The sequence below is a fragment of the Amphibalanus amphitrite genome, unplaced genomic scaffold (genome assembly GCF_019059575.1).
Source record: "Amphibalanus amphitrite isolate SeventyFive unplaced genomic scaffold, NRLGWU_Aamphi_draft 000092F_arrow, whole genome shotgun sequence".
NCBI lineage: Eukaryota > Metazoa > Arthropoda > Thecostraca > Balanomorpha > Balanidae > Amphibalanus > Amphibalanus amphitrite.
The window spans coordinates 181,425-207,234 of NW_024881588.1; the positions used below are offsets into that span (position 1 = coordinate 181,425).

General features: G+C 48.3%; 1 protein-coding gene across 1 annotated transcript in view; it reads right to left on the reverse strand.

Moving 5' to 3' along the window:
- The window catches only part of LOC122380130 (piezo-type mechanosensitive ion channel component-like), a 101,543-nt gene that overhangs the window by 53,178 nt on the left and 22,555 nt on the right, over positions 1-25,810 (reverse strand). Inside the window, exons 7-35 of the mRNA XM_043362970.1 lie at positions 24,532-24,778; positions 24,068-24,227; positions 22,426-22,527; positions 17,521-17,581; positions 17,081-17,211; positions 16,405-16,668; positions 16,166-16,256; positions 15,677-15,861; positions 15,258-15,442; positions 14,922-15,032; positions 14,337-14,671; positions 13,871-14,013; positions 13,348-13,524; positions 12,994-13,147; positions 12,465-12,652; positions 10,038-10,239; positions 9,709-9,801; positions 9,203-9,365; positions 8,702-8,887; positions 8,238-8,416; positions 7,789-7,945; positions 7,338-7,492; positions 3,327-3,421; positions 2,861-3,031; positions 2,386-2,587; positions 1,524-1,693; positions 1,006-1,172; positions 594-765; positions 172-288 (exon numbers count right to left, since the gene is read on the reverse strand). Of these exons, the coding sequence (XP_043218905.1) occupies positions 172-288; positions 594-765; positions 1,006-1,172; positions 1,524-1,693; positions 2,386-2,587; positions 2,861-3,031; positions 3,327-3,421; positions 7,338-7,492; positions 7,789-7,945; positions 8,238-8,416; positions 8,702-8,887; positions 9,203-9,365; positions 9,709-9,801; positions 10,038-10,239; positions 12,465-12,652; positions 12,994-13,147; positions 13,348-13,524; positions 13,871-14,013; positions 14,337-14,671; positions 14,922-15,032; positions 15,258-15,442; positions 15,677-15,861; positions 16,166-16,256; positions 16,405-16,668; positions 17,081-17,211; positions 17,521-17,581; positions 22,426-22,527; positions 24,068-24,227; positions 24,532-24,778 (4,763 nt within the window). The remainder of the gene's footprint in view (positions 1-171; positions 289-593; positions 766-1,005; positions 1,173-1,523; positions 1,694-2,385; positions 2,588-2,860; positions 3,032-3,326; positions 3,422-7,337; positions 7,493-7,788; positions 7,946-8,237; positions 8,417-8,701; positions 8,888-9,202; positions 9,366-9,708; positions 9,802-10,037; positions 10,240-12,464; positions 12,653-12,993; positions 13,148-13,347; positions 13,525-13,870; positions 14,014-14,336; positions 14,672-14,921; positions 15,033-15,257; positions 15,443-15,676; positions 15,862-16,165; positions 16,257-16,404; positions 16,669-17,080; positions 17,212-17,520; positions 17,582-22,425; positions 22,528-24,067; positions 24,228-24,531; positions 24,779-25,810) is intronic.

The following is a 25,810-nucleotide window of genomic DNA, read 5'->3' on the forward strand; positions in this document are numbered from 1 at the left end:
GAAATCACAAAAAAAAACAGCGCGTGTATGCACATCAAAGAAGATGCAACCGAACTATAGCACGGGTGCCATGGAGGTCTGGCACCATTAAGTTTTGACCTTGAAGAAAACAACAATGAAAAATACCATGGGATCAAGTGGATCCGAAAACGGCAGATTGGCTAAGCCCACCTCGGTGTAGGCGATCATGGTGACCCAGAACGTCTTGCTGGGCCGCGGCACGGAAAGACTGCCCCAGAAGAACACCATCATTGGTAGTGGCAGCGACAGGATCGACGCAGACACCATCTGGCGGAGAGAACGTAGGTACAAAACGAGCGTCAATAGAAGGGAAAAGACAGGGGTGAACCGCACACACACAAAACAAACACAGTGCCGATTACTCGTAACAATTTAACAACCAATTGAAAACAGTGGTCGAAATATTAACTGATAGCCCAATAAACCTTTCAGTTGACTTATTTCCGGGACATGGCAGAGAAAATTAAGCTTTCGAAACCAAATATAACATAGTAAGCAAGACAGCTTTCGCACCACAATGACAAACACAACCGACCCATTCAATGACTCGGTGTTTCCATCTCGCCACTAACCTGATTAATAAAGACCACGATGTAGGCGACCATCTCGGACCGGCTGACCACGGCGTACCAGAGGGCTACGGCCAGCTGTTCGAGGATCTGGCGCGCGCTGGCCGTGCTCAGGTCCTCCGAGACCGACTGTCTGACGCCCTCCTCCACGTCCTCTGAGCCGTCACTGATGGGTCTGCCGGACGGAGGAGGTCGGAGATGGTCGCAAGGCATAATGAATAATGATTAATGATGCAACGAAATGTTGAACATCGAGCAAGGCTTGGCCAGCAAAGAAAGATGACTCTCAGTTAAGTGCAACGTAAGGCGTATGAGCTTCAAGAGCATGCCGCATCAAAACGAATCGTCCCCATGCCAGTGTAGTGGATCGCCCTGACAAGTAAAACATTATCCACTGCAAAGGCCTCAGACATACTCTGTGCCGGTTTTCCTGGTCGGATCGGTCAGTCGCGGGGTGTCCTCTGGGGTCAGGTAGAGGAGCGGAGTATCGCCCCCACCCCCGGGGTCCGCCACCGCCGGCCGGCCGCCCCCGCCCCCACCACCAGAGGGCGGGGCCAGCGGGGATGACTCGCTAGGGCGCTCCTACGACTCCTGAAAGCACGGACAGTCACGGACGGATTACAAAGAGAGATAGACGGTCGTTAGGAGAGTGACAACGAAAGGTAGGTGAAGGGAACCTTCCTTGATATGCCAAAAGACAAAAGGCCGACCAAATAGTTGCTACGAGTGTACGCCGACTGAACGGTAAAAAATAATTTTTTACAATATCTAAAAACATGGGCCAAAACAATCAATAACTAATTAATGACACGAGAGAGACAACCCAGTGATGTTTCAAGGATAAGTACAGCTGCACATAATTGTTGGCCATTTCGCGAGCTGATTATTAGTTAGTGAGCACGATGCCTCGGACGTCTTTTCAGCGGTCCCTACCTTGAGCCGCCGCTTCTGCTTGGAGAGCTTCTTGGCGATGTAGCGGTAGTCTGCTGACACGTTGTTCAGCTTCACGGTGAGCGCGATCAGAATGCTGGCCATGAACTCGAGTAGGAAGTTGCCGGCCGACTTCAGACCCAGGATGGTGCGACGCAGCAGAGAGGCCAGTGCTGGAGCATATGAGCATGACAGGGGTTAGCAAGACATCTAGCAGAAATAGCCCACCTACTCCTACTTACTTATGTCGGAAAACTCTTAAAAAAAGTATAAAGGCACTGAAGGACGGCATATGATAATGCTAATAGCTCATATCAGCACAACACAGCGGGTTAGATGCTCATATAGCCAGTAGCTGGTGCACCGACCCGGCTGAGCTGGTTCTCATGGACCAGCTCAGAACTTAGGCCACGAGATGCCCAGAGGCCTCCTCTTTTGCCCAGAGGCCAGAACTAGCACGCCCGAGAGGCCAGAGCTTAGGCCACTCAGCCACGCACATGCGGGCCAGCTTGAAGGGACAAGCTCTTGTTAGAGCTGAACTCACTTGTTGGATTGGCGAGGAAGTGACCGTCAGTCCGAAACGGGGTGGATGATCAAGGATGAGGTTGGGCGAGTCCTGAGGAAAGAAATTGCGGATGGAAGGTTTTGATCAGCATCAATGAGGACAAATCCAAGCGAAAACCATGAGATAGCTTGAGAAACATTTGAGCTTCAAGCACGAGCTGTACAATAAGCACTAAGCAGCTAAGTAAAAACAGGAAAGGCGTTTCGACTGAACAGCGAAGCAACCAAATAGTTGGGTAACTTACCAAATATCTCAGCACCGTGACATTTTCAACAAACGACCCCGCATCCCCGCACTCACCTTTCTGTCCGGCTCCCTCCTCTTCCTCGCTGCTGTCCGAGTAGTTCGTATCGCGTCCGTCGTGTGGCGCCACTGGCGCGTCGTCGTCGTCCTGAGAGTCCTGAGACTGGAGTGTCGCCAGCGACGAGATGGGTAGCGAGTGGGTGCGCGGAGCTGGGTCGCTGTGTAGTCGCGTCAGCCGGGCCCGCGGCGAGCCCTGGCGCTGGAGGGGGCAAAGGGTAGAGAGAGGGGTCAGATGGGGCAGGGAGGTCATAATCCGGACCTGAGGGGAGCTCTGCCGCTGCTAGCGGCGGGGTATGGGGTCGAATGTGCTACTAATGTAATGTGTACTTCCCTGTATACCTATCTCGCTCACCTACCTATTACATTTGATACACCGTCAATGGAACCCAAACATTAACAACACCAGCCTGCCTACCTTCTCCAAACATCCTAGTAAGCCTCCCTGCCGTCGCTCCTACCACACCATACTCACAACGGGAGCGTGCTGTGATTTAGCTCTCTGCAGAGTGCCGCGCCGCCGGACGCCGCCTCCTCTGCTCTCTCCTCCCAGGGCAGAGAGCTGCTCCTCTCCCGACCGTCTGCGTGCCTTCCTCGCGTCCTCGGCCGCTGAACTGAAGTCCTTCATGATTCCCGACAGGAGAAGCTGAGGGGAGATGTGCGCGTTAGTTCAGGTGTAAAACAAACATGGGCGGTACAATAACAGTGAAACATTACGCGGCATTACATGCGCTGCGCATAGGCAACGTAAGTGTTTTGACTTACGACTGGACACAGATGAAACATCAAACTTAGCACCTGTAAACTCTTTCAGAACGTACTCGGGTTACTGGAACCAACTTTTACATCGGCAATATCAGCAATAATTTAATAACTAACCTGCTCTGGCGAGATCCCTCGTAAATCTAACCTGCCCTGGCGAGATCTCTCGTTAATCTAACCTGTCCGGGCGAGATCTCTCTGCTGGTGTCGTCCGAGGGCGGCGCCAGCTCCGGGGGCGGCTCCTCCAGCTCGCGTTCCAGGTCCAGCTCCAGGTCTTCAGCGGCACACGAGTGGATCACTGGGACGTCCCGCGCCCCAGAGACCACGCGGAGAGAGAGAGAGAGAGAGAGAGAGAGAGAGAGAGAGAGAGAGAGAGAGAGAGAGAGAGAGAGAGAGAGAGAAAGAGAGAAAGAGAGAGAGAGAGAGAGAGAGAGAGAGAGAGAGAGAGAGAGAGAGAGAGAGAGAGAGAGAGAGAGAGAGAGAGAAGGGAGAGGGGAGGCGAGTTGTTAGTGCAGCAAGCGACACATAGCGAATGACACAAAGCGGTGCGAGCACAGAGCTGGGTGGTGAATGTTGGGGATACACAATTGTCCAATATGTTTGCCAGGTAACTCAGCAATAATTTTGGTCTCAAGAGTCTTAAGTTTAAGCACATAATTCTCAACCGGTTAAAAATGTTTAACACCCATTCACAATATTGGATGGAGCAGTATACATACGGAATACGGATGCTGATACGTTTACCAAAATAATCGATCAAGGATTTAAGACGGACAATGAAAACATGCAATTAGACACAGAAGGCGTCCGTGATACGATACGGACATTTAGGACATCACGACATATCCTGTTATCACGGAAGGTAGACGACTAATTAGCGGACCCTGGTAATTTATTACAGAATATGTATGTTGTCAGCAGCTTAAAAATCAATCGATGAGCAACAACTAGTTAATCAGCGGCAGACGCGGTAACACTAAAAGCAGCGCGAGTTCATAGCAAGCACGCAGAGACACAAACACGAAACACACAAAGATTCCCGCGGCGTCATCGCCAACCACCAGAAAGAATTCTGGGCTTAGTGGAGTAATCTAAACCCTTTAGCACCAATAGTCAAAGCGAATCACACAGTTAAACTGAGATTTGATTAAACCTACGGGCTTCATTTGGAACAATAACAGTTGCAAGTAGTTTTTAAGCTATTGTACGGGCCTGAGAGTAGGTACAGACAGGCCAGGACAGCCCCATGGGCGTAAATGTGTCCACGTATCACATTCCAAATAAAAGGTTTGCTTATATGTATAGAAAACGGGATGTGAAGGAAGATGGAACCAAATACAGGCATATGAGCCTGTCACTTTCCCCTAAACAACGCAGCCTTCCTACACTTCAACCCACATCGTCCCTAAAGCCAGTGTCACGCAGCCTAATAAAACGAGGGTACGTGTAAGCCAATTTCGAGAACCAACACATACCGTGTGTGCAGTTTATGTTGGCACACAACGGCATACCAGAATCTTGGGCATAACCTGAACATAACTGGTATACAGCGGAAACAAATGACAGCAAATGAGCGATGAGCTAAGATTCTTCTGGGGAATAAGTCGCATAGCTATCCATTGTCCATCGCTGGCTAGTTAAAATCATTGCACGGATCGTAAAAGATCCATCGGCGACAGTAATATAGCTGACTCCTAGATGCCCACCATACTTGATATCCACGTGCAACAAGTTACCTGTTACACATTCGATGTTCCATGTCCACAACACGTTTCAACAGCTTGAACGAAAGCCGACCAAGCGTCCATACAAGACGCTTCTCGTCGTACAAGAAATAAGGAGACAGGAAAGAACTACTACTGTAGAGTTGGACGGACGAACAGCAATATACAGAACCGTTTAACGATGCCGCAAAACGGCTTATTATCGATCACCACAACAAAGTAGATTTAACAGGGACGACTCACGACACCATGCTTTTATAAGGGACAGTGGGCGTGGGCAGAGCCGGCCTGGCGTACATGATGAAGCGCAAAAAGTGAAACTCGATTCGATCTATTTTTTTTCTTTGACCAAGAGCGAAAAATATATTCGTATGCATTACATCTTAACCTGGTATAAATTGCTTAGAAACTTTGGAAGTTGAATGAATAACGATTAGATTTATCTTTTTACCATTCCATCACCTTGGCCAGCCCGCCACTCCCCGTCACCCCTGCTGGACCCCTCCGAATATCTCGCGCAGCGCTACCGTATCCGATCAGCGCCGGCGGCGGCGGCTCGAGCGGCGGCGCCGGCGTCGACGAGACCGACGAGGCCTCGCTGGCCGTCGGCAGGCCGTGCGCAACCGACGTCGACGCCTCCATGAAGCCGTCCAGGGAGAAGGTGGGCGCCGTGGAGGACGGCGTTCCGGCCGTGGGCGGGTTCAGGGACAGCCGCGGACTGCGCTCGCCCCACACCCGGCCCGTGGCCAGAGAGTTGAGCGGAGTGGAGACCAGAGAGTCGGTGCCGGCTGCCGTTCCGGGGTCGGTTCGGGGCGAGCCAAGGTAGTTAGTGGGAGGTCGGTGGGCGGAGAGAGACCGGGAGGGTGGTGGGCTCGGGCTGGGGAAATGTTTGAGCTGGTGCAAGATTAAAATGCTACAGGAAATGTTATCAGTGGACAAAAAAGTGAAAAGGACTGAATGGCATGTGATTAGGTGATCGAAAGTTTGCTTTCAATAAATAAAAAAAATGTGTTTCACTACTAAAAAAAAAAAAAACAAGCCTCAGCTCTCGGGACAATTTTGCAGAGGCAGCTCGAACAACAGACGGATTATTCAGGCCTGCACAGATATCAGAATTGAGGGATCAAACCGAACGGAATTTATCAGATAGGTAGTTTGTGCTCATCAAAAGAAAATGAAAGGAGCCGGCCAAGGGCTAGCAGCGGCCCAGTAAAAATGTGGATAATACAAATTGAGGCATAGCTAGGATCAGACGAAATCATGCCACCGACCGTTCTACAAGATGGCATGACGAGGACTTCAGGATAAAATTGGATCGTTACTAACGGAATAAAAGCAAAACAGAAAAACCTGCATCCAACAGAGGTCAATCTTGAAACGAAAATCATCCGAACCAAAACTAAACCATATGCAGCCTATCAGCCCCGTGTTTTTCTTCGGATGTCTTCTGAAGTATACGCTGCGTAATGTGCACGGTATCGGCATATAAAAAACATGAAATAACACCGAACGAAATAATATGGATGGTATCATGCGGACGTAAAGACATCAGTAGAGGAAAAGAAAACAATGGAAACGTTCGAATAACTATATCGAAATGCTTAAAAGACGCCCTCAGATCCGTTTGTCATGGAATGATTAACACACAGAAATGAGAGTAAAACAAGAGAGGAGTCTAAAAAGTGGTCATAGGATATCATCCAGGCGAGGCACCAGGGAAGCCTGAATAAATACCGAGATAGTAGCTCACATCAATCGTCAAACCAACAATAGTAAAATCAGCGGTCATCGCTCCTGCCTGGTTCAGACAGGTGTCAATCGTAGATCCCAAAAAATCATCAACAGTGGGTCAGATCACTGGTTAGGGTTAAACACTTCAAACTCAGTATCACATGCATAGCCAACACCACCACACTGAGACCCCCAACACGGCGTTAGTGTGCGCGGTGCTGAAGGGAAAGCCCTGTTCCCAATAGATTAAATAAAACGTAGACGCTTCGTACCTCCTCCACAAAGGACCAGCGGTACAGCGACGAATGTTAGTGAGCCACGACGAACGGGGCAGAGAGAACAGTGAAAGGAACACAAAGAGGGGACATCGAGCGCCAATAACCCTATGCAATCCTCAAAAGTACGTGAAAAGTTAAACGCAAACCCGGTACAAAGTTGTGAATTTGTAAATAAGAAAAAACACATGCCAATGAAAATGAATCTCGTCAAAGGTGTTAGTGTGGTTCGGAACAAAAATAAACAGGCATTCTCAGCAAAACGAAAAAAAAATGTAAAGCTTGTTACTCCATAAAAGTTACCAAAAAGACATCTTTTCCCGTTCATATACGCGAGTCCATTAACCTTCCCTAATCGTGAAATCCAAACAGACTTAACCGCAAAACCTGCGCGAATTACAAAAAGAGGTTAATCCCGCCCCTCCCAGTGGAGTGCCCGCCCCCGTCCCCATTTTCCTACCTTGGTAGTGGTTGTCGTACTTCTGGCGATGTTTCTGAATGCGTTGTTCCTTGATCCGCTCCATCTTACGACGAATGTCGGCCATCGCCTTTTCCTCCTCGGCCTGCCGCTTCTCGATCTTCTTCTTTCGCTCACGCTCAATCATCTCCGCCCCGCTGAAGTACGCACATCACAAATTAAAACTCAAGAGAAAACTTTTACGAAATGATTTACAACAGATTCGTAGTTACAAAATTTTCCAAAATGAGCATCCCAGACTTTTTGAAAGTTGATGATTGACCAAAAGCTATCAAGTTATCATAAAGACACACAATAACATCAATAAAGATATCAATAAACGGCCCTATTTTGATGCATACCTATTCAACAACATAATCAAGTCGTTTACGACCATAACACCAATATTGCGGGTAACCTCTGGCACCACCGGATCACCACCATGGTCTCCCACCTGCTGGCCAGCATCTGCTGTGCGCGCGTCTCCAGCACCAGGTGCTGGAAGTAGTGGCTGGAGAAGAAGCGCAGCTGGAGCAGCAGACAGGCGAACACGATGCCGTCCCAGAGCAGGCCCGCCTCCGAGTGAGGCACCGGACACTCGGACGACGAGGCTGAGAAACACGGGCGGAGGAGAGGTGACAGACTTTGACGAAAAGAAGAAAAACACATGATTGGCAATGGTTAGCAGAGCGGGACTATTTCTTTCAACTGGGCCGTAAAACGGCATCACGCGTTTGGGAATCACAGTCCTATTCGAAAAGGGATGGTACATTAAACTTGCATACAGTATGAAACCAAACGAAGTAAATCCATCCCACACATCTAGATTTGTCACGATATGGGATGCATCCAATGCGTGCTGTCACTGCCGGAGCAGGTAAATATAAAAAAAAACGTGCATACCTGGCTCGCTGATGGGTCTCAGGCCGGGCTCCAGCCGCTGCAGACAACCGATACCCATCAGCTGAACAAACCAGCACGCGTGGTCAATGAAGAACGGCAGGAAGACGCAGCCCATGATTTGGAAGATGGAGCACTTGAGTGTGATCACCACCACGCAGTAGGTCAGCAGCAGGATCCACCTGTGTTAGAGGAGGGTGGCAGTCCGTCAAGCACCAAAGCGATGAGTCTTATCGTAGTACGGGATAAAAACGGTGAGTAATGACTCGCAATACTTGAGAAAACAGAAGTCGGATTTTTACCAGCTATGTTTCAGTTATCTCAACAATAAGATTAAAAACCTCATTGAATGATGTTCATATGAAACAAGTGATACTTGCGAAGCATTTACAGAGGCAGACCTCACCATCGCCCACAAAAAGCCGTTGAATTGTTAAGCAACAGAGAACACCTTTTGCGCCTCTGACCTCTTCCTGATGTCCCTGAAGGGCAGCAGGTAGTAGTCGGTGCCCTTCCAGAGGAAGATGAAGGCGCTGGCCACGTAGAGCAGCGACAGCAGCGTGATGCGGTTGATACCCGCCAGGAAGACGACGGCCAGCGTCAGCCAGTAGGACGAGAAGAACACCACGCGCTTCAGCACGTCCAGGTACGTCCTGCAGGCGAGGGCGGGCAGCAGGGTGATGTGGTGTCAGATGTGGACGCGCACAACACACAGTACACGAGTTAACTAGCAGCGTACATTATCCACGGCATCTCACTGTTTGAATAAATCGGTGATGTGAAAAGGTGGCACCAGAATCGATAAGGAAAAGAAACCCTATCAACTCCGATTTTCTCATAACCCCAGCGGGACAAATTCTTTCTAGAGGCAATGCACATGACCCCATCCACATGTCCCTTCCCAAGTGGGAAGTCCAATTATGATTATGTCCCAATAAGGACATTATCAAGATCCTAGCGGCACGTACCCCTTCCTGGTGATGTAATCGGGCACGCCGATGACGTAACCGCTGCTGAGCTTCTGCTCGTCGATCTGCCGGTTGCTGCCGGCCAGCTGTCGCACCTGCTCACACTCCTCTCGGCTGAACACGCGCCGCTGACAGCACGCCAGCAGCAGCAGGAAAAAGTCCGCTGTGCGCAGCCAGGGGAGAATGTTAGAGAAAGGGCTGAGGGGTGATGAACTTTTCACAGACATTGTTCATTGAACAAGGTACATTAAGTGGTCGTAATGTGGTAATTGTACAAGAAAATGCGTGCTAAGAATGAAAAAAGAAGAGTTAAATTGCACGAAATTAGATGCAAGTGTTTAGAAATAGCCATTATCGACGATAGGGTTAACACTTAACATGAATTTAACTGAAACGCATATTCAACTTACGATTAGTTCTCGCGTTACTGGTGGATGTTTATAGTCGAAACTTTACCGTGAGTTTTAGAGACTTTATCACGGGTAAGAATATCATTTCCGACTTACCCACGAGTTTTTGCGCTACGGGCGGATCCTTGTAGTCGGGAAGGTAGAGCCACTGTCTCAGCTCAGGGTTCATTACAGACGCGTACGGATACTCTGAAATAGCACACGTGTTCAGTGAACCATCAAGAACCACACAACACGCTTGAGACACAACAACACTCCAAAAGTAAGACTCACCGGCTGTATGTATATCAACGTCTGAAAAGACAAATGCAGTTCAATCTTCTGTATTTTCTTCTGTGGCAGTGTAAGCATTCCAACTGCCTTAGTAGCACTTCATAAATCAAAGAGCTGTATTTGTAGTTGAAAATGCCCCAGCCCATCCCTACCGTAGCAGAGTCCGGCGGGCAGTCCGAGCGCCAGCAGGTACTGTAGCGGGGTCAGCACTGCAGCGAACACCACAAACACTGGCCAGACGCGGGCCAGCGCCGGCCGCCGGAGGCTGAACAGGCCGCACAGCCACAGGGCGTACAGCACCGAGACCACGTCCAGCCGCACGCCGACCAGGATCACCAGGGCGATCAGAGTGATCTGCGGGAGAGAGCAGCGCAGAGGAGACGGGTAAGCGAGTCGAGATGAACAGGTGGCGAGAGAATATTGCAAGTGGAATTAAAATATTCTTAACCCGCGCACCGACGGGGGTCTGCGCCAACTTAGTACCGACGGGGGGGGGGGCGGATGACCGCCCCCCCCCCCTGAGATCTCGAGAACGAAGCAAGATAGCGACAAGCGGTAAACGGCATCGGATACGCACGGACAAGGTCTACAATTTTTACTAAGGTCATTTTCAGGTCAGGTCAAAGATGACGTCACAGGGGTCGAAAAAGTCAAAATGGCGGCGCTAGATATGGAGAGGGTTTTTCTCGAATAACTTTCGAAGTAGTCGAGATAGGAACAAACTAAGGGCATCATCGTGATCCTCTCGTCAATCCGCATCGAATGATATATATGTTGACCTCGAAAGGTCAAGGTCAAAGGTTGACCTCAGGTCACGTGACCTCGAGGTCATCATGTATATCATTCAATGCGTCTTGACGAGCTGAACACAATGAGACCATCCGCGCGGCTGTATCTTGTTCCTGTAAGGAGTTATTGTCAAAAAACCTTTGGTGACCTTTGATGACGTCACATGACCTTACAGCTGCCCAACAGCAAAACAGACCTCAAGGTAGTGAAGGTTGATCGTATGTGAAGTCATGTATGGTATATGGGGCCCGTTTTAGTGGTAAAAACAGGGAGTTGATTTTTCCCCCATTGACTTATAATGGGGAGGTCGCGAAATTGACCTGACCTTAGGTCACCGACATCAAAATTCCGAGATATACAAATTGTAGCTACTAGGGGAGAGTGGGGCACATTCGTGCATGGGGCACATTCGTTTTTTGCAGTTTATGGGAAGACGAGTGACTGCACGAGCTAAAGGTAAATTATGAAAATATGTCTATCATTGCCGCCCTTCGCTCACTGTAGAAGACAACACTGTACCTGCGGTCATGCTGGATAAAAACGCAAATTTGTAATATCCGTGCGCTTTCCAAACTTTTCTCATATCAACCATTTTCGTGATCCTGACTCGGAAATGTGGGTTAACTTTTCAAAATTGAGAGCAAAGAAGCTCACTTCATTCACGGAACTGCTGCAAACTAGTTTGTTGAAAAACTGTCATTTTTTTCAATAAGAAATTTTGAAATATTTTACAAATAACGTTGTGGAGCAGGTTCGTGTACGCACTGCCTAGGGGCACATTCCTCCATATTTTTTTTCGTTTTTGCGATTTATGACTTTATCTGTAGTAGTGACGCCTGACTCAGTCTCGGCTGCTTGCGACGTCGTGACAAGTAGTTCAGGTGTCCTTGGAAAGGTCACGAGGCGGGTCAATGGCCGGCGGCTGGCACATTCTTGTTGGCCAGCCCATTCTTTCTACATATGTTGTGCAATGCATTCTTGTCGAAAGGAATCAAGTGAAAGGACCCCCTGCCAATTTCTGTTGATAAATTTTTGGCAATGCCCGGTAATTCCTCGAACTTTGCAGGGTGCACGGAAGTGCCCCACCCCTTGCACGAATGTGCCCCATAGGTGGGGCAGTTTCGTGCAAAAGTTCAGAGTTATTAAAAGTCATTTTTTCTAATAGAAGCGATAACTTTAGAGGATAACTTTTAAAGAGGAAAAATATCTGCAATAGTTCCTTTCCATACTACAATCAACAATTTTGCCATTGCACTAACCGACGAACAGATATATGGATTTATCCATTTTTTGCACGAATGTGCCCCACTCTCCCCTAATGACCTAATAACATCCTGCGACTTTCAAAGGCCTCCGACATCTACTGTAGCTCTGGCACGGTGACAAAGTTGCAAAAAAGTGACTTGAGGTTGGGTCATTCAAAGTGACCTGGTGACCTGACCTTAAAAGTTAGGAGGTTCAAACTTGCACAACATGTGTAAAATTGATGAGAGAATAGTCATACCAAATTTCGCGGCGCTACGCGCCGCGGTTTTCCCGCTATCCGCGAAAAACCTCAGGGGGGGCGGATATCCGCCCCCCCCGTCGGTGCGCGGGTTAAAATATCTTCAGATGAGCCAGCAAAATAACATTCAAAAATAGCTCCACCATGCTCCTTATCGTGGCAGACAACAAGGACAGCCCAACAGTCGGTACGCCAGGCACGTTCACTATACACTAGAAGGAAAATATTTTAACAGTTTGTTCACGCACTTGGCTGAACACCTAACACCCTGGGGTTGATAGCTTACCTCGACGCCGAACTTGTAGAAGCAGTAGTTGACGAGGTACTTGGTCATCTCGAGGAGGCCCCGGTCCGAGTGGGCGCGGCCCACGCCGGCAAAGAACACTCCCTCGGTGGGGGCGTGTCCGTCCCGCAGAGAGCGGTACAGGGCGCGCACCGACACCGACTTGTGCAGAGTCAGCACCAGGATGACGCCTGGACGGGGGGGGGGGGGGTGAAGATGTAGTCAGATTGTAAGGAAAGGAGCTGCATTCACAGACTCTCCATAACTGACCAGCATCAGTTCTAATATTCGAGAAGTATTACATACCGGAGATGTTAATGCATCATAAAAAGCAGTGACCACTGTCGCAAGGCAGAATTATCAAATGAAATTAGATTAAAATTAGAATGATAATTTAACATCCACGACGTGGATGTTAAATTATCATTCCCACGTAGATTAATCTTATAAGGATAATTTAAAATCCGCGTTCCCTTGCAAATTTCCCAGAAAAGTCGCTGTGTTTCGTCAGCCGTTCGGCGATATAACGTACCGATGTATCCGGTGACGTACTGCGGCAGGCTGTCCATCTTCTGCAGACCGAACCACACCAGGCCGTGAACGGTGGTGTTGTGAGTGGTGTTCAGGAGGAGAGCCGCCGCCGGGGCCGCTGCTCCCTTCGCCGGTGTCAGGTGGGGCATCGAAAACTGTAACGGACAGAAACACAAATAAAAAGGCGATCACGGGCAAATGAGGCACACTTCTCCTTCGCCGATATGCAGAAAGCAAGGAAGATAAATTAGCGCCGCAAAGAAGTGGTGAGTAAATTATCACCCAGTATTCTACTCCTCGCCTCCTTTGTGAACGTTGCGAGCTCACTAACATGAAACTTTTTTCTGCTACGCACCGTGCAGTTGACGGTCCACAGGTCCCCTGGGATGACGTCCATCTGGTAGATCATGCGCAGCAGCAGCAGCAGGCTGACCCAGCAGATGGCCAGGTCACAGCACACCTTCTGACCGCGGCTCTCCAGCAGCAGGGCCACGCACACCAGCAGCAGCAGGCAGAAGTGGACCGCACACACCTGGCGACGGAGCACAACGTCTCAGTTTGTAACATTTCAAGTTGGAACGGCCGAATGGAAGGGCGGATTCAGAGAAAGCTGGTTTAACACCGGTTGAAAAGCCAATTGACATCGTCGTTTGCTACATCGCTCCAAGGCAGGTAGCAACATAATATTCACATATCATAATACGACATGTCCCGATCACGCTATATCAGTCCAAACAGGACCAGAAATCGTTATCATCGGTCTTACTGGCCACTTCAGTACAAAGCTAGCCACACTGCAATAACTAACCAGGCAGACTGTAGCACCTACGATTGTCACCCATGGCCATCTTGGAGCAGTCACCACCCGAGTCACTTACATCAAAGACGGTGACCATGGTGATGGCGAACATGTTGACCTTCATGCCGTGGATCTCCATCAGCCGGCAGAACACCCAGAGCAGCTTGTCCAGCAGCGCCAAGGCCAGGTTCCACGCCCGGGCGCAGTAGTGGAACAGCCAGCCTGACAGAACAAAATGTGTTCAGCATCAACTGATGAGATCGACAATCCAGTAGCCATGAATGCATTCAAATTTTAGAGCCACACTCCACACCGCTCGCACACTACCTTACTTCATCTTCCATATGATGTTTTTTTAATATCCATGCACCCATCTCTCATCCTCCGATACCCTTATGCAATATCCTTACATCCATCTCTCACCCTCCGATACCCTTGACAAAAAAAAGGCACCTTCAATCTCCCTGAGACAGTCAAACAAAACGGCATCCTCGTCCACCTTTCATCTCCCGGAGGCAGTCCCACAGAAGGGCTACCCCACGCACCTTTCATCTCTCTGAGGCTGCTGGTCTCGTCCAGTGCCGGGCCATGCTCGGTGGTGGGCACCTCCAGCAGTCCACCGGGCAGGACGCCCATCTCCTCCTCCTCCGGCTCTGCCACGGGCGCCGCGCCCGCCAGCTGCACCGTGTCCGCTGTCCGGTCCGTGTCCGCGGTATCCGCCGTGTCCACGGTGTCCACGGTGTTGTTGATGGTGTCCGCCGAGGGGCTGAACACGGGCACCGGCGAGGGAGAGTCGGGCGGCTCTCCGGTCGGCGAGCCGGCGGGAGAGGCGGCGGCCGAGGCGGGCTGAGAGGCGGGCGCGCCGGCCGGCTCCGGGCGTCTGCAGGAGGAGGGCAGACTTGGCATGTAAATCCAAAGCCACAGTCATAAGGAATAACACGAGCATATGTTTCATGGTGGCGCATTAATTTCACTAGCAAGGAAAACACTTAACGCTTGGCTCCATAACCTAACAGGGTGTTGGCGATCAGTATGGTATCAAATCGTTAATATTAGAATAGCGTGCTCGTAACAATCACACATGAAACTGTCACCTAGAGCCAAACGAGGTTATATCAGGTCACACTAACCTGTGGTAGCGCTCCTCGTCGGTGAGTGCCATGAAGTCCTTGTGGATGTGTTGGATATAGACCACGCACACAATCATGAACAGCGTCGGGAACAGCAGCTTGATAAACAATCTGTAAAGAAGAGTTAATAAATACGGCATATGTCAGTGAACCATGTTTCCAAGCGTTATTGCAGGACATATTTGAGCTGCTGGCGTAACAATGGTCAATAAGAGTTAAGACTAGAAAGTAGAAATGCATTTAACTAACTAGCTTGTTCCATACAAGATTCATTGTCATACAGGATGTGACGATAAATTGGGGCCTTCCCTCGGAGCCATCCCCGCCGCAGCTTACCTCCCCGTCTGGTACACCTCCAGGCCCAGGTCGCGCTGCCACTGCTGCGATATGCCCAAGTCGGTGATCCACTCGTGAATGTGTTTGAACTGATAGAGGTAAATGGTGACGAGCACTAGCATCTGGTACAGGATGAGCGTCATCGTGAATCCGTACAGAAGGCGGCGCCATACCCGGAACGATATCTGGGGAAACAGAAATAGGTAAAATGTCAACAGATGCTCCTTGTCATGATATTTCATGATATGTGGTAAGCTACTAAAATGAATCATAAGTGATTTATGAAATTACACTCGTATTTTTTCTAGTGCTAAATTGTTTTACACATTGAGCAAAACCTGCAACATGCGACTCGTTCAAAACACAAACACTCAGCAAGTCATGAAAATTAGAATGTCAAAGATGAGCGAAGTAGGTACCTGGAACATGGATATGAAGAAGAGGAAGAAAGCCATGTAGAAGATTTGTATGATGACGACGCGCTCCTCGCCGATGCCGTAGACGAAGAGCATGATGGCGACCACGACGATCCAGAGCCGGACGATGCCCTTGAAGAGGACGACGCCCCAGCGCTTCAGGAGGCCGTCGTCGAGCGAGAGACGGCCTGGCGGCGGAAAAGCATGGTGTTAGCAGTATTGAAGATAACAGGCATTATATGTGCCATTTGTGCTAGGAAAAGGCACCGAAAAGCGTAGAAAGAGAAGGCTGCAAACAGTTGATACCATCATAAGCCGACGACCATTTCAATGAAAAATGTAATTTCGTCCATAGCTAGACAACTTTCAGAATTAATTGACAACTCAGGGCTCAGGCACATCTCAACAAGGTTGTATGTGGGGTAGCCCATCGTGACATTACCAACACCACCAGAGTTCTACACTCGAGTCATTCTGATCGCCTGGACTCACGTCTGGGTGTCAGGTGGAGGTCGTTGTGACGCTCCCGCTCCTCCTGAAGGTACTGCCGCAGCGTGAGCCAGAAGATGGTGGTAAACACCAGCTGAGGAGCGGTGAGCAGCGTGGGTCAGAGAAACAACCAAAACCGCCATAACATCTATGGGCTGTGAATGGACACAAGACAAAACAGTTGGCCGTCAGCTTTGAATTATTTCGGAAACTCGCCATTACTCGGTTTCCAATCGGCCTACCTGCAGAGACAGCGTCTCGCAGGGGAAGGAGGCCGGCTTGTAGACCACGTCTCGCAGGTCGAAGTTGTTGATTTTGACGGGCAGCTCCTGGTCGGTAAGGTCGAGGCAGTAGACGAACTGCAGCAGCACCAGCAGCTGGGCGTACGTCACCAGGAACGGCGAGGAGCGGTGCATCACCTTCCGCTGGTTCTTGATAACGGCCACGACCAGTGCCCACAGCAGGAACACGAAGGTCAGGTAGCTGTGGTACTTGATCGACCAGTACTGGGGCAGAGAGAAAGGGGAGCGTCAGTGGTGGAATGTGGGGAGTGTGACTTTGGTACACTACCCAAGTACCCCCAAGTACCTACTTGATCGACCAGTACTTGAGAAAATAGAGAAAGAGAGTTGAATGGTGGGTCTGTGAAGCGTAAAATCGTGGTGTTGATCGAGAAGTGCAGCCGAAAATGATATTTTTTTGAAGTTCGCAAACGAGAAGTGATAGCTGTCGAAACTAATCGGACCATGCGTAGAAAAGGTCCATGAGTAGTGCAAGAACGATGCGAACGCACCAGACCATGGATGAAAGAACCTCCTACAAGGTTCGCCTTCATCCATGACCAGACTATCGGCGAAACTGGTATTAAACCTACCATCATGATGATCACAAAGTAACGAGGAAGTGGCCCATACGTACCATCATGACCACATAGGTGGCGAGGAAGGAGGCGCGCGCCAGGCTGCGCCACACAGTGTACACGGTGGCGGAGAATTTCTGCCAGCGCTCCCGTCGGAGCCGAGTCTCAGCCGGCTCCTCGGTGGCGTCATCTGACGACGGGACGGCAGCTGGTTAGTTGTCGGTGCTAGCTTGTTGTGAAAGAAATACAGGACTTTTTCCAAAGCCAACAGTGAGCAGGCCTATAAAAGTTGAGATGAAGTAAATAATCTCGTTCAGTTCATTCACATCTGCACTCAGCACAGTTCTGACAGTGATACTAAATGCATCAAACGAAGCCAGTATTCACTGCTGGTCAGCCAACTTGTTTTATTGAAGCCAATGTAATACAAACAATTCAAGCCTCCTGAAAGCTCAGAAAAAAATAACATGGCACCCCAAATATTGAGCTCCAGCCATACCTGGGCAGGAGCCATCGCCGACGGCCTGATAGCGCGCTCCGAGACTGTCGGCCTCCACCAGCTGACGACAAACGAGACACAGCGGTCAGCGCGTCCGTGCTGACATCTAGTGACCAGCACAGCAACTGATAAGTGATAGTTCAGATAGCGGTAGCCTAGAATGTTTTCAATGGTTAGCAATGTTGATCGATTCGTGTACCACAATGTCAGTTACCAAACAAGGGTTAAAAATTGAAAAATGTAGATTAATACGCGGATTATTTACAATTATTAGAGGCAGTTAAAGATTAAAGAAGTGTTTATGTTTTGTCAAATTTTTATCAGTCACAAACATGGCATGATTATTGATTGACGCTTTGGCCTTTGCGCATTAAATCAATACAGTTTTTATTCAGTACCTAGCTATGCACATAAAGCAGTACATATATACGCGAAAACTAACAACTGAGTACTCCCCCATGTTAGTTAACCTACAAACAGTCGATGAGCTTGTAGCAAAAGCTCTGTAGCGAGTGCGAGCTTTAAAGTGTGACGTAAGCGATGCACATTGCACAGTGCACAAGAACAGAACGACTGGTTTTCGGAACAGCCAGCAGGTAATTGGATCTCGACTTGCGCCAGGAAAAAGGTGGATTGGATGACTTGCAATGCAAAATCACGCGCAAAAGTGCATCGACTGCAAGACGACACAAATAGCATGCACCGATCGCATAAACCATATACAAACTGATGAACAACGAGCATAACGGAAGCTAATGCAAACATACGACGCAAGCACTGTCACCACTGTCCACTAGGGGAGAGCGGGGCCAGTTGAAACACGGGGTCAGATGAAACATGGCTTTATTTTCAACAGTATGCAACATATGGCGTTGCCGACACCAGTGCGCATCCGCGCTCGACCACTTCATTTGTCAACGGCGTTTGGGCGGCAAACGGACGGTAATTTTGATTTGACACTTGTTTTTGTGTTTTTGAGGGGCGTTTGGGAGAAATCGTTTTCATGAATATTTTGTGATATCTCATATGCCTTTGTTTGCTGAAAGAAGAACTCCTGGCTCCGGAATAACACCTTATTTGGCCCTTCATTCAGCATGATGCCGTCCCTCCAGCTCGTTTGACATGTGCTTTACGGCGCGTGCGAGATGGCGGGAGCGGATGGGGTCAATTGAAACGCTTCTCTGAGGGTCAGTTGAAACAGGGCCACAGGCCGTTTCAATGGACCCCGGTGACCTTTGCAATGGTTATTGTTCAGGGGCTGTGAAGGTGAACTCATTTCAAAGGAAATAGTCCACCTTTGAAATGAGCTTTTAAACTGAAATAGTAGTTTAATAGAGCTCAATTTTTTACCCCTTTTTCTCCAGCCTTTTGCTTGAAAGCACACTATAGCCTGAGATATTTCTCATTTTCCTCATCCGCCCATTTTACCATAGTCTATGTACTTTATGTCACCTATTATGAGGAACTTTGCACTTTTAGCTTTCCAACGACCTATTGAATGTAGCATTTGGAAAAGTAAGCCGGACAAAATATCTCCTTAAGAAAATGGCCTTAAAGAGGAAAACATCCCATTGTTAAGGATAGGTGCAATTGACCCCATGGGCTGGTTCAATTGACCCTCGCATCGGGGTCATTTGAAACGGGCGTAGAGCTGTTTTATAAGCATGCGTTTGGCAGCAAAATATGTTTGAAACATAATTTTACATATCTTAAAATAAAGCCAAAAGAGCATATTTTTTCATGGCATTGTGCATTTTTCGATATGAAAACTAGATCTCGCTGTGCATGTCAATATATAAAAAGTGGTTCAACTGGCCCCGCTCTCCCCTACCCTTTAAGCCACTGGAAGACCGCTGATTCGACAAGGATGTTTGTGACAAGACTAAACGCCGTTAGATACCCTTCAGTCGCCACAATACTCGATGCAAAAGAGAGGACAGCATTGAAAGAAGAAACATTACGTCACTTACCCCGAGTTCATTTTCCACCACCGTTACAAATTACCGCATTCAAAAACCCATCCTCCACCACTGAACAGGACAGCAAGCAGGCTTTTCGGTGGCGCGGGTACAAGCGGGGTGCGAACTTGACCGACGGGCCCCGAGGCATCCCTGGCCGGCTAACAACAGCCAATGGACACGGGGCAGACAGAGCCACCCAGACAAAGCTCGGGGTTACATGAGCAGAGTTAATACGCATTACAAACGGACTACAATGGTGAGCGAATAGGAAAATCCGTTCCTGATACGCATTTACTTGCTCATGTAACCCCGGTAATTGTCACTAGCGGGATGGTACTCAGGCGAGGCTGGCCGCGGGGCGGACAGTGTGCCACTCCACTGAGGAGAGGTGCCCGTGTGTTCAGTGCAGGACTGCGTGCGAGGCGGCCGTGGCAGCGTGCGCCGTGCAGTACATACGGGCGTTCGGTCGTGGGATGACGTCACGGCTCGCGGCGCGGTCCCCTGGCCCGCGATCTAAGCACAGCACGCATGCGGTGGCAGGAGACGCCAGGTCCGGTCAGGTCAGTCGGGGCGGGAACGGGGTCTCGGGGCAAACAGTCCACGCCGCACAGTCCACGCCGCGGCATTGCGCGCCGATTAAATCATCACATTTTAGATGCATCGATGGCATCAACATGTCAGATTCATACATTTAATTTCAGTCATTCTTACAACTACTCAACTTATTTACAAAGTGATCGAGTAACCAGAAGTCTGTTCACTTGTCAATCACTTCACCATTGCGTGCACCGTCAAAAGCTACATCTCTACAGTCTACACTCACATACCATGCAGAGGCACCACTGATTCGTACGACAGAGGCGGCCCGTACCAACAGCGAAATGTCTACCGCCTCCCAGGCCGCCCCAAGACAGACACTACGCTCCTGGATGCATCCATTGCAGCGCGGCCTCCCCGCTACTCGGCCATAAAGCTCCAGCGGAGCTGTGCGACTAACTCACTTGGAACGTCTCTTTTGTGTCTGAATACGCTACTTGTCGATCAAACGCGCGAATAGAGTGGACTGTCGTCCCGGCTCGAGTGCCGCACTGTCGGCGCAGGTCAAATGAGGGCAGGTCAGGTCAGATAAGGTCAGGTCAGGTCAGGCCAGAGCATGGCAGACCATGGATATCAGATGAATTAGGAAGGTCGTGATGGAAGTGCGAGTTAGAACCATAACCAGTATCCTAAAAGAGTAGAGAAGATTACACCGAAGCCACAAGTGTGTGATTGCAGGAAACACTGGTGAAAGGCGAGCCCATGTAAGTTTGTCATTCTAATCTAAAGGGTTAAACGAACCAAGAGCTGTAACAAAGAGACAAAGAAGAGTGAGTGATAATGAAGTCAGAACGTTAGAGGAAAACACTGCAGACTACAACATATGAGGTGACAAATGCAGAGGAACGTTAGTCAAAGAAACGCTACAGGAAGAAACCACACCATCAATCGAAATATAGGTAAAGCTGTCTTGCGCAGACACGAAACCGAAGTTACATTATCACGGTAGCATTGCCCCATGTAAAGAATACATGGGCATTGAACTGAACAATACATCTGCAGTAACGGAAAACAAATATACCTATCCATAACCTTTTATGGACAATATTAGAAGTATAGGTAACTAAATTCTGCACCCAAAAATGACCCACCAAACATTTGAGAACTTGATTTCAGTTTAACATTTCAATGGAAACATTGTTTAACGGGTTAAAAAAAGATGTGTACGTTTAGGATGTCTTTTCACCACGGAACGTTGACCAGCACAGAAACAAAATAGAATACAGCTCCACAAAACACAAATTATATCACAGAACGAGCAATGTTCGGACAGGACTACAGTGAGAATAATTAGTTTAAATGATTGTAGTTATCAGCAGGCTACAATTGGTAGATCTGCTTCCCAGCTTTAGTTGTAAACTAAGTTAATTTTGTATTGTATCATTTCAATCCAATGATTTATTGCATTCTAATCATATAACGCGGCCGTGCCCGTTAGAATGAAACGGTAATTATTTTTTAAGTGCAGAGATAGGCACAGTGGTATATGCTGCCTTGGGCACAGTTATCATCCAATTTTCCGCTTGCTTTGCCGCACAAAGGAAAACTATTTTTTCGGTACCTTAAATTCTCTATTTGTACGTGGATCTGTCCCGTCATTAGATTGCACTCAAATGTAGCATGCCTCTGCATGTAGCGAGGTTGAGGGGTCCAGGAGATTTAGCTATTAAATTTCCAACAAATAGGTGTGCTGTGTCCGATGTGAATAAGTAAGGGGATGTTTGACCTACCGTTCAATTTGAACTTTGTAGCAAGCAATAGGTATGCAATTGCTACATAATAGACAGCTTATGACAGCATAAGTCGTAACTAATTTCGCCATAGGTACCCTCTCTGTTTTCGGCTATTGGCTTGTAGGTAAAAATAAGATAAAATGTGAGATTATCTTTCTTTAATCGCTATAAACCAGCCACGGGACTTTAAAGCATCCGCAACATGCTTATTACTGGAAAAGACACAAATCAATGAGCGCATGCGAAGGCAAGAGCAAAACAGATTCTCAATTCGTCAGAAACAAAATTAGAACAAAAAAAAAACTCACAAGTTTTGGTTATTTATTTTCCAAGCTCCCAAACTATCTCAGTTTGTAGTAGGTTGCTTAGTCAGTCATATATTATTGATAGCGGCAACACAATTCCCCTAAATATCCAACATAGCTTCAAACGAAAAATGGGTAAATAAAACCAAGCAAAGTAAAAAAGCAGCACTTCCTTGCTACTTCTAAGAATACACGGCAAACAAAAATACGACCAACTGAAACTGAGCCGGCCTGGCGACTATTAATCTGCATTCTGAGCGCCACCACTAACATCCACCGGAGGGCACGGGGTTCAACAGGGGGGCTTACTGTGACCGCTTGGCGGCCCGGCTTTCGTCTGAACGTGCGGCGCAGGGAGCGGCTGACCCTCTTGAAGGGCACGTCGAGCACGGCCTCCAGGAGACGCGGGTCCTGCCAGGGCGGCGGGTCAGCGCGGAGCCTCCCAGAGTGAGGGAGCGAATAGCGGCCGTGCGTGAGGGAGTGGTTGGGCGCCGGTCATCGTGTGAGGGCACGGCGGTGATGGTGTTCTGGCAATAAAATTTGATAGACTTGATTTAACTCTGTTCAGTTACAATTGTGTACAAGCTTACATTAAAAAAGGTGTTCGCTGTTCAGTCCGTTTTCTTTTCTTTTCTTTTAAATAAAACTCAACCCTGAAAAGATACATATGAGACGAAGAGCCCGGTACAACAGCTAACTGTAGGGAATACCAACTGGGAACGTTTGAGAGCCTGCATTTGATTCATTCATCTCAAACCGCAGCTCAAGTCCATACACACCTCATAAATGTGTGAGGGCATATGATGCCTGTAACTCTACTGATGTAGCCTGTTGACGCTGAGCATCACAATGATTATTTCTCGAGCTATACCAATAAAGTTAGGTATCTCGCTTCCTCATATGAGAAAATGTCTTAATCTAGTGCAAGCATGCGATTTGCCATTTTCAATCTGTTAGTAACAGAGAACGTCAAACAGTGGAAGACATCGCAGTTGCTCAGAGTAGAGTTTCAGAGTCGAGAGTTATGACAGATCAAACTCATCAGCAAATATCGGATGGCAGAAGAAAAAAGCATTTGTGCCCGTGTTCACGACCTAATTAAATTCTCATACAAGACTATTTGCCTGCGGGAAATCTCACATTCTTGAGGCTGAGCAATCACACGAGAAGATTAAGCCGTTTTTACAAATTCATAGAACTAGGAAGAGGACTCGAATGTGACATGTTCTTTCTGAAGAGGTGAACTCGTGATGTTCGCCTGATTTTGCCAAGCTGGCGATAGTGAATACGGACATACGGGGCATGCCGGACCGGAGGCGTCAGCCAAGCGCGCGCCAGTGACCTACACCCAGGCGGCAGGTCCAGCGATCACTCAGGGACGAGCGCTGGAGAGCGAGAGAGACAGAAACCGTACAGCGGCAGAGAACACGGTTTACCTCAATGAGGTCCTTGACGGTTACGGTCAGCTGCTCAACCTACGACAAATGTAGAAAACGGCTGCTTCGTCACAGGAGCCAGAGTTGGATTGCAGGAGTGGTGCAGTACAACTCATATAATGCATCAAATAAACTGCGTCATCTAAACTCGTGCTTATGGTGTAAACAAGTGGTAAACGCGTGTGCAGAGATACGACAAAAGAGTGATCAAACACAGCAAACTTGGAGCGATAAATACGTGATATTCACACGATGTGGGCAGTGCAAATGGTCATCAAGGCATGATTTACTATTACTTGCAGGCTATGCTAAATATGTTGAATAATCACACAAATGAAACTACAAAATCTGATGTGATGGCAAGCAAACTCAAATTCCCATCAGGGAATACTGTAATAGCAAAACCTCTGTGCTCAACAAAACATGTCACCTATCGTGACCAAGTGGAAACCATGGCAGAACCGGTGCCGAGCTCGTAACTCAAATCCCTGTAACCCGTCTAAACCATCACTCACCCTTAGATTTCCCAGAATGCGCGACTCGAAGGCGAGCATGTAGTAGAGTGCGTAGATGACCAGCGGGTAGATGTAGACGTCCCACGTGGTGTCGGCGAACACAGTGTCCCGAGGATCGCCCGTGCAGTTCGCCACTTTGATCTGAACCAGACCAGCCAGTCTGTGTGTAGGACAGAATACAGCCGGTGATACAACGCTGAACACAATTTGATTCAGGCATGACACAGAAACCATACGATAAAACAGTCTTACGAAATACGAAACAAACAATGACAAGGCACAATAGGAAGACAGTAACCAACGGTGGGAAAAGGACGAAGTCGAGCAAAGTTATGTCCATCACGATATTATTTTTCGTTTCCGCTATTAAAGATCATCTTATAACCTTATCTCCTCGTTTTTTAAATAAATCTTACCCGAATGTTCAAATGGGTTGTACCGCCCCGTCCCGTTCCCTCCCTCACCTGGCCGCCAGGCTGGTGTGGTCAAAGTACTGCTGCGGCCACTGGAACTGATACACATACAGGGCCGTCACGTGCAGCGCCGTGTACGCCATCAGCAGGCGGCAGATGACGCCGAACGGCCGGCCCAGCGGGCGCAGACACGCCCACCACGTCATCGCCGCCATGAGCGTCAGCAGGTAGACGGCCGACGTCACCGAGGGACGGATAACGGCGGCGCCGGCCAGCGCCAGGAACGTCAGCGCCGTCACTGCACACAGGGGGGGGGGGTCAGAGAGGGGCCAGTGTGAGTCAGGGAAGATTTAGGAGTTTAGAAAGACCTCAAACTACATGCATTTTAACCCTCGCCCCGTTGGGAGGGTGCCATTTTGGCCCCCTGTTGTTTTTCCTGAATAACAAGAAAACGGCGGCGCGAAGCGCCGCCAAATTTTCAGTACCTTCCCGGGCATCAATTTGACACCTTCACACCATATTTCAAGTCTAAGGTCACCTTAGGTCAGGAGTTATTGAGGTCAAACTGAGGTCATGTTCGAGCAAAAATGAGCAAAAAACATGCAATCTTGAAACGCTCACCAAATCTACAGTTATCAAGCAATTTCAAAGTTCTTTATATGGTCTAGTAGACAAAAAGCGGCGCTACAAAACTGTTATCTCGGATTTTCAAAATTTTGGGTTTTTGACTCAGAAAAATTCAAAAAATGATTTTTTTTAGAAAAACTAAAAAAAAAATCCAATTTTTTTCGAATTTCGAAAAAACCGGAATATATGTGATAGTCCCTGCGCTCTTCCATATACATACCAAATTTCAGATCGATATCTCGTTTTTTGGCCAAGTTATAGCGAAAAAAACTGTTCAAAAATGATGACGTCAAATTTTTGAACTTAATTTTTAGCGATTCTAGACCTCGTACGGCAAATAAAAGACCACCATTGAACTCCCCGTGACGAGCTGCATCGATTTGATACCCATTTTATGCAAAAATATCAACTTTGAAATTTGACCTAATTTGCCCTGACCTTGACCTGACCTTGACCTGACCTTGACCAAAACGTGACCTAAGCTGGCCCCAAAGGCTGCCTGACCCACATAATCGCACTTGTCATGTAAAATGGACCATAAAACATGTATCACACGACACTTTCATATTGTGACCCCCCAGTGACCTGACCTCTGTGACCTGACCTGGTATCAGTGACCTCAAATAGCAAAATATGTGTTTGAAGAACATTTCTCCATCGATGATTTTCAATAAAATGCATTTTACTCGATTTTACAACGCAT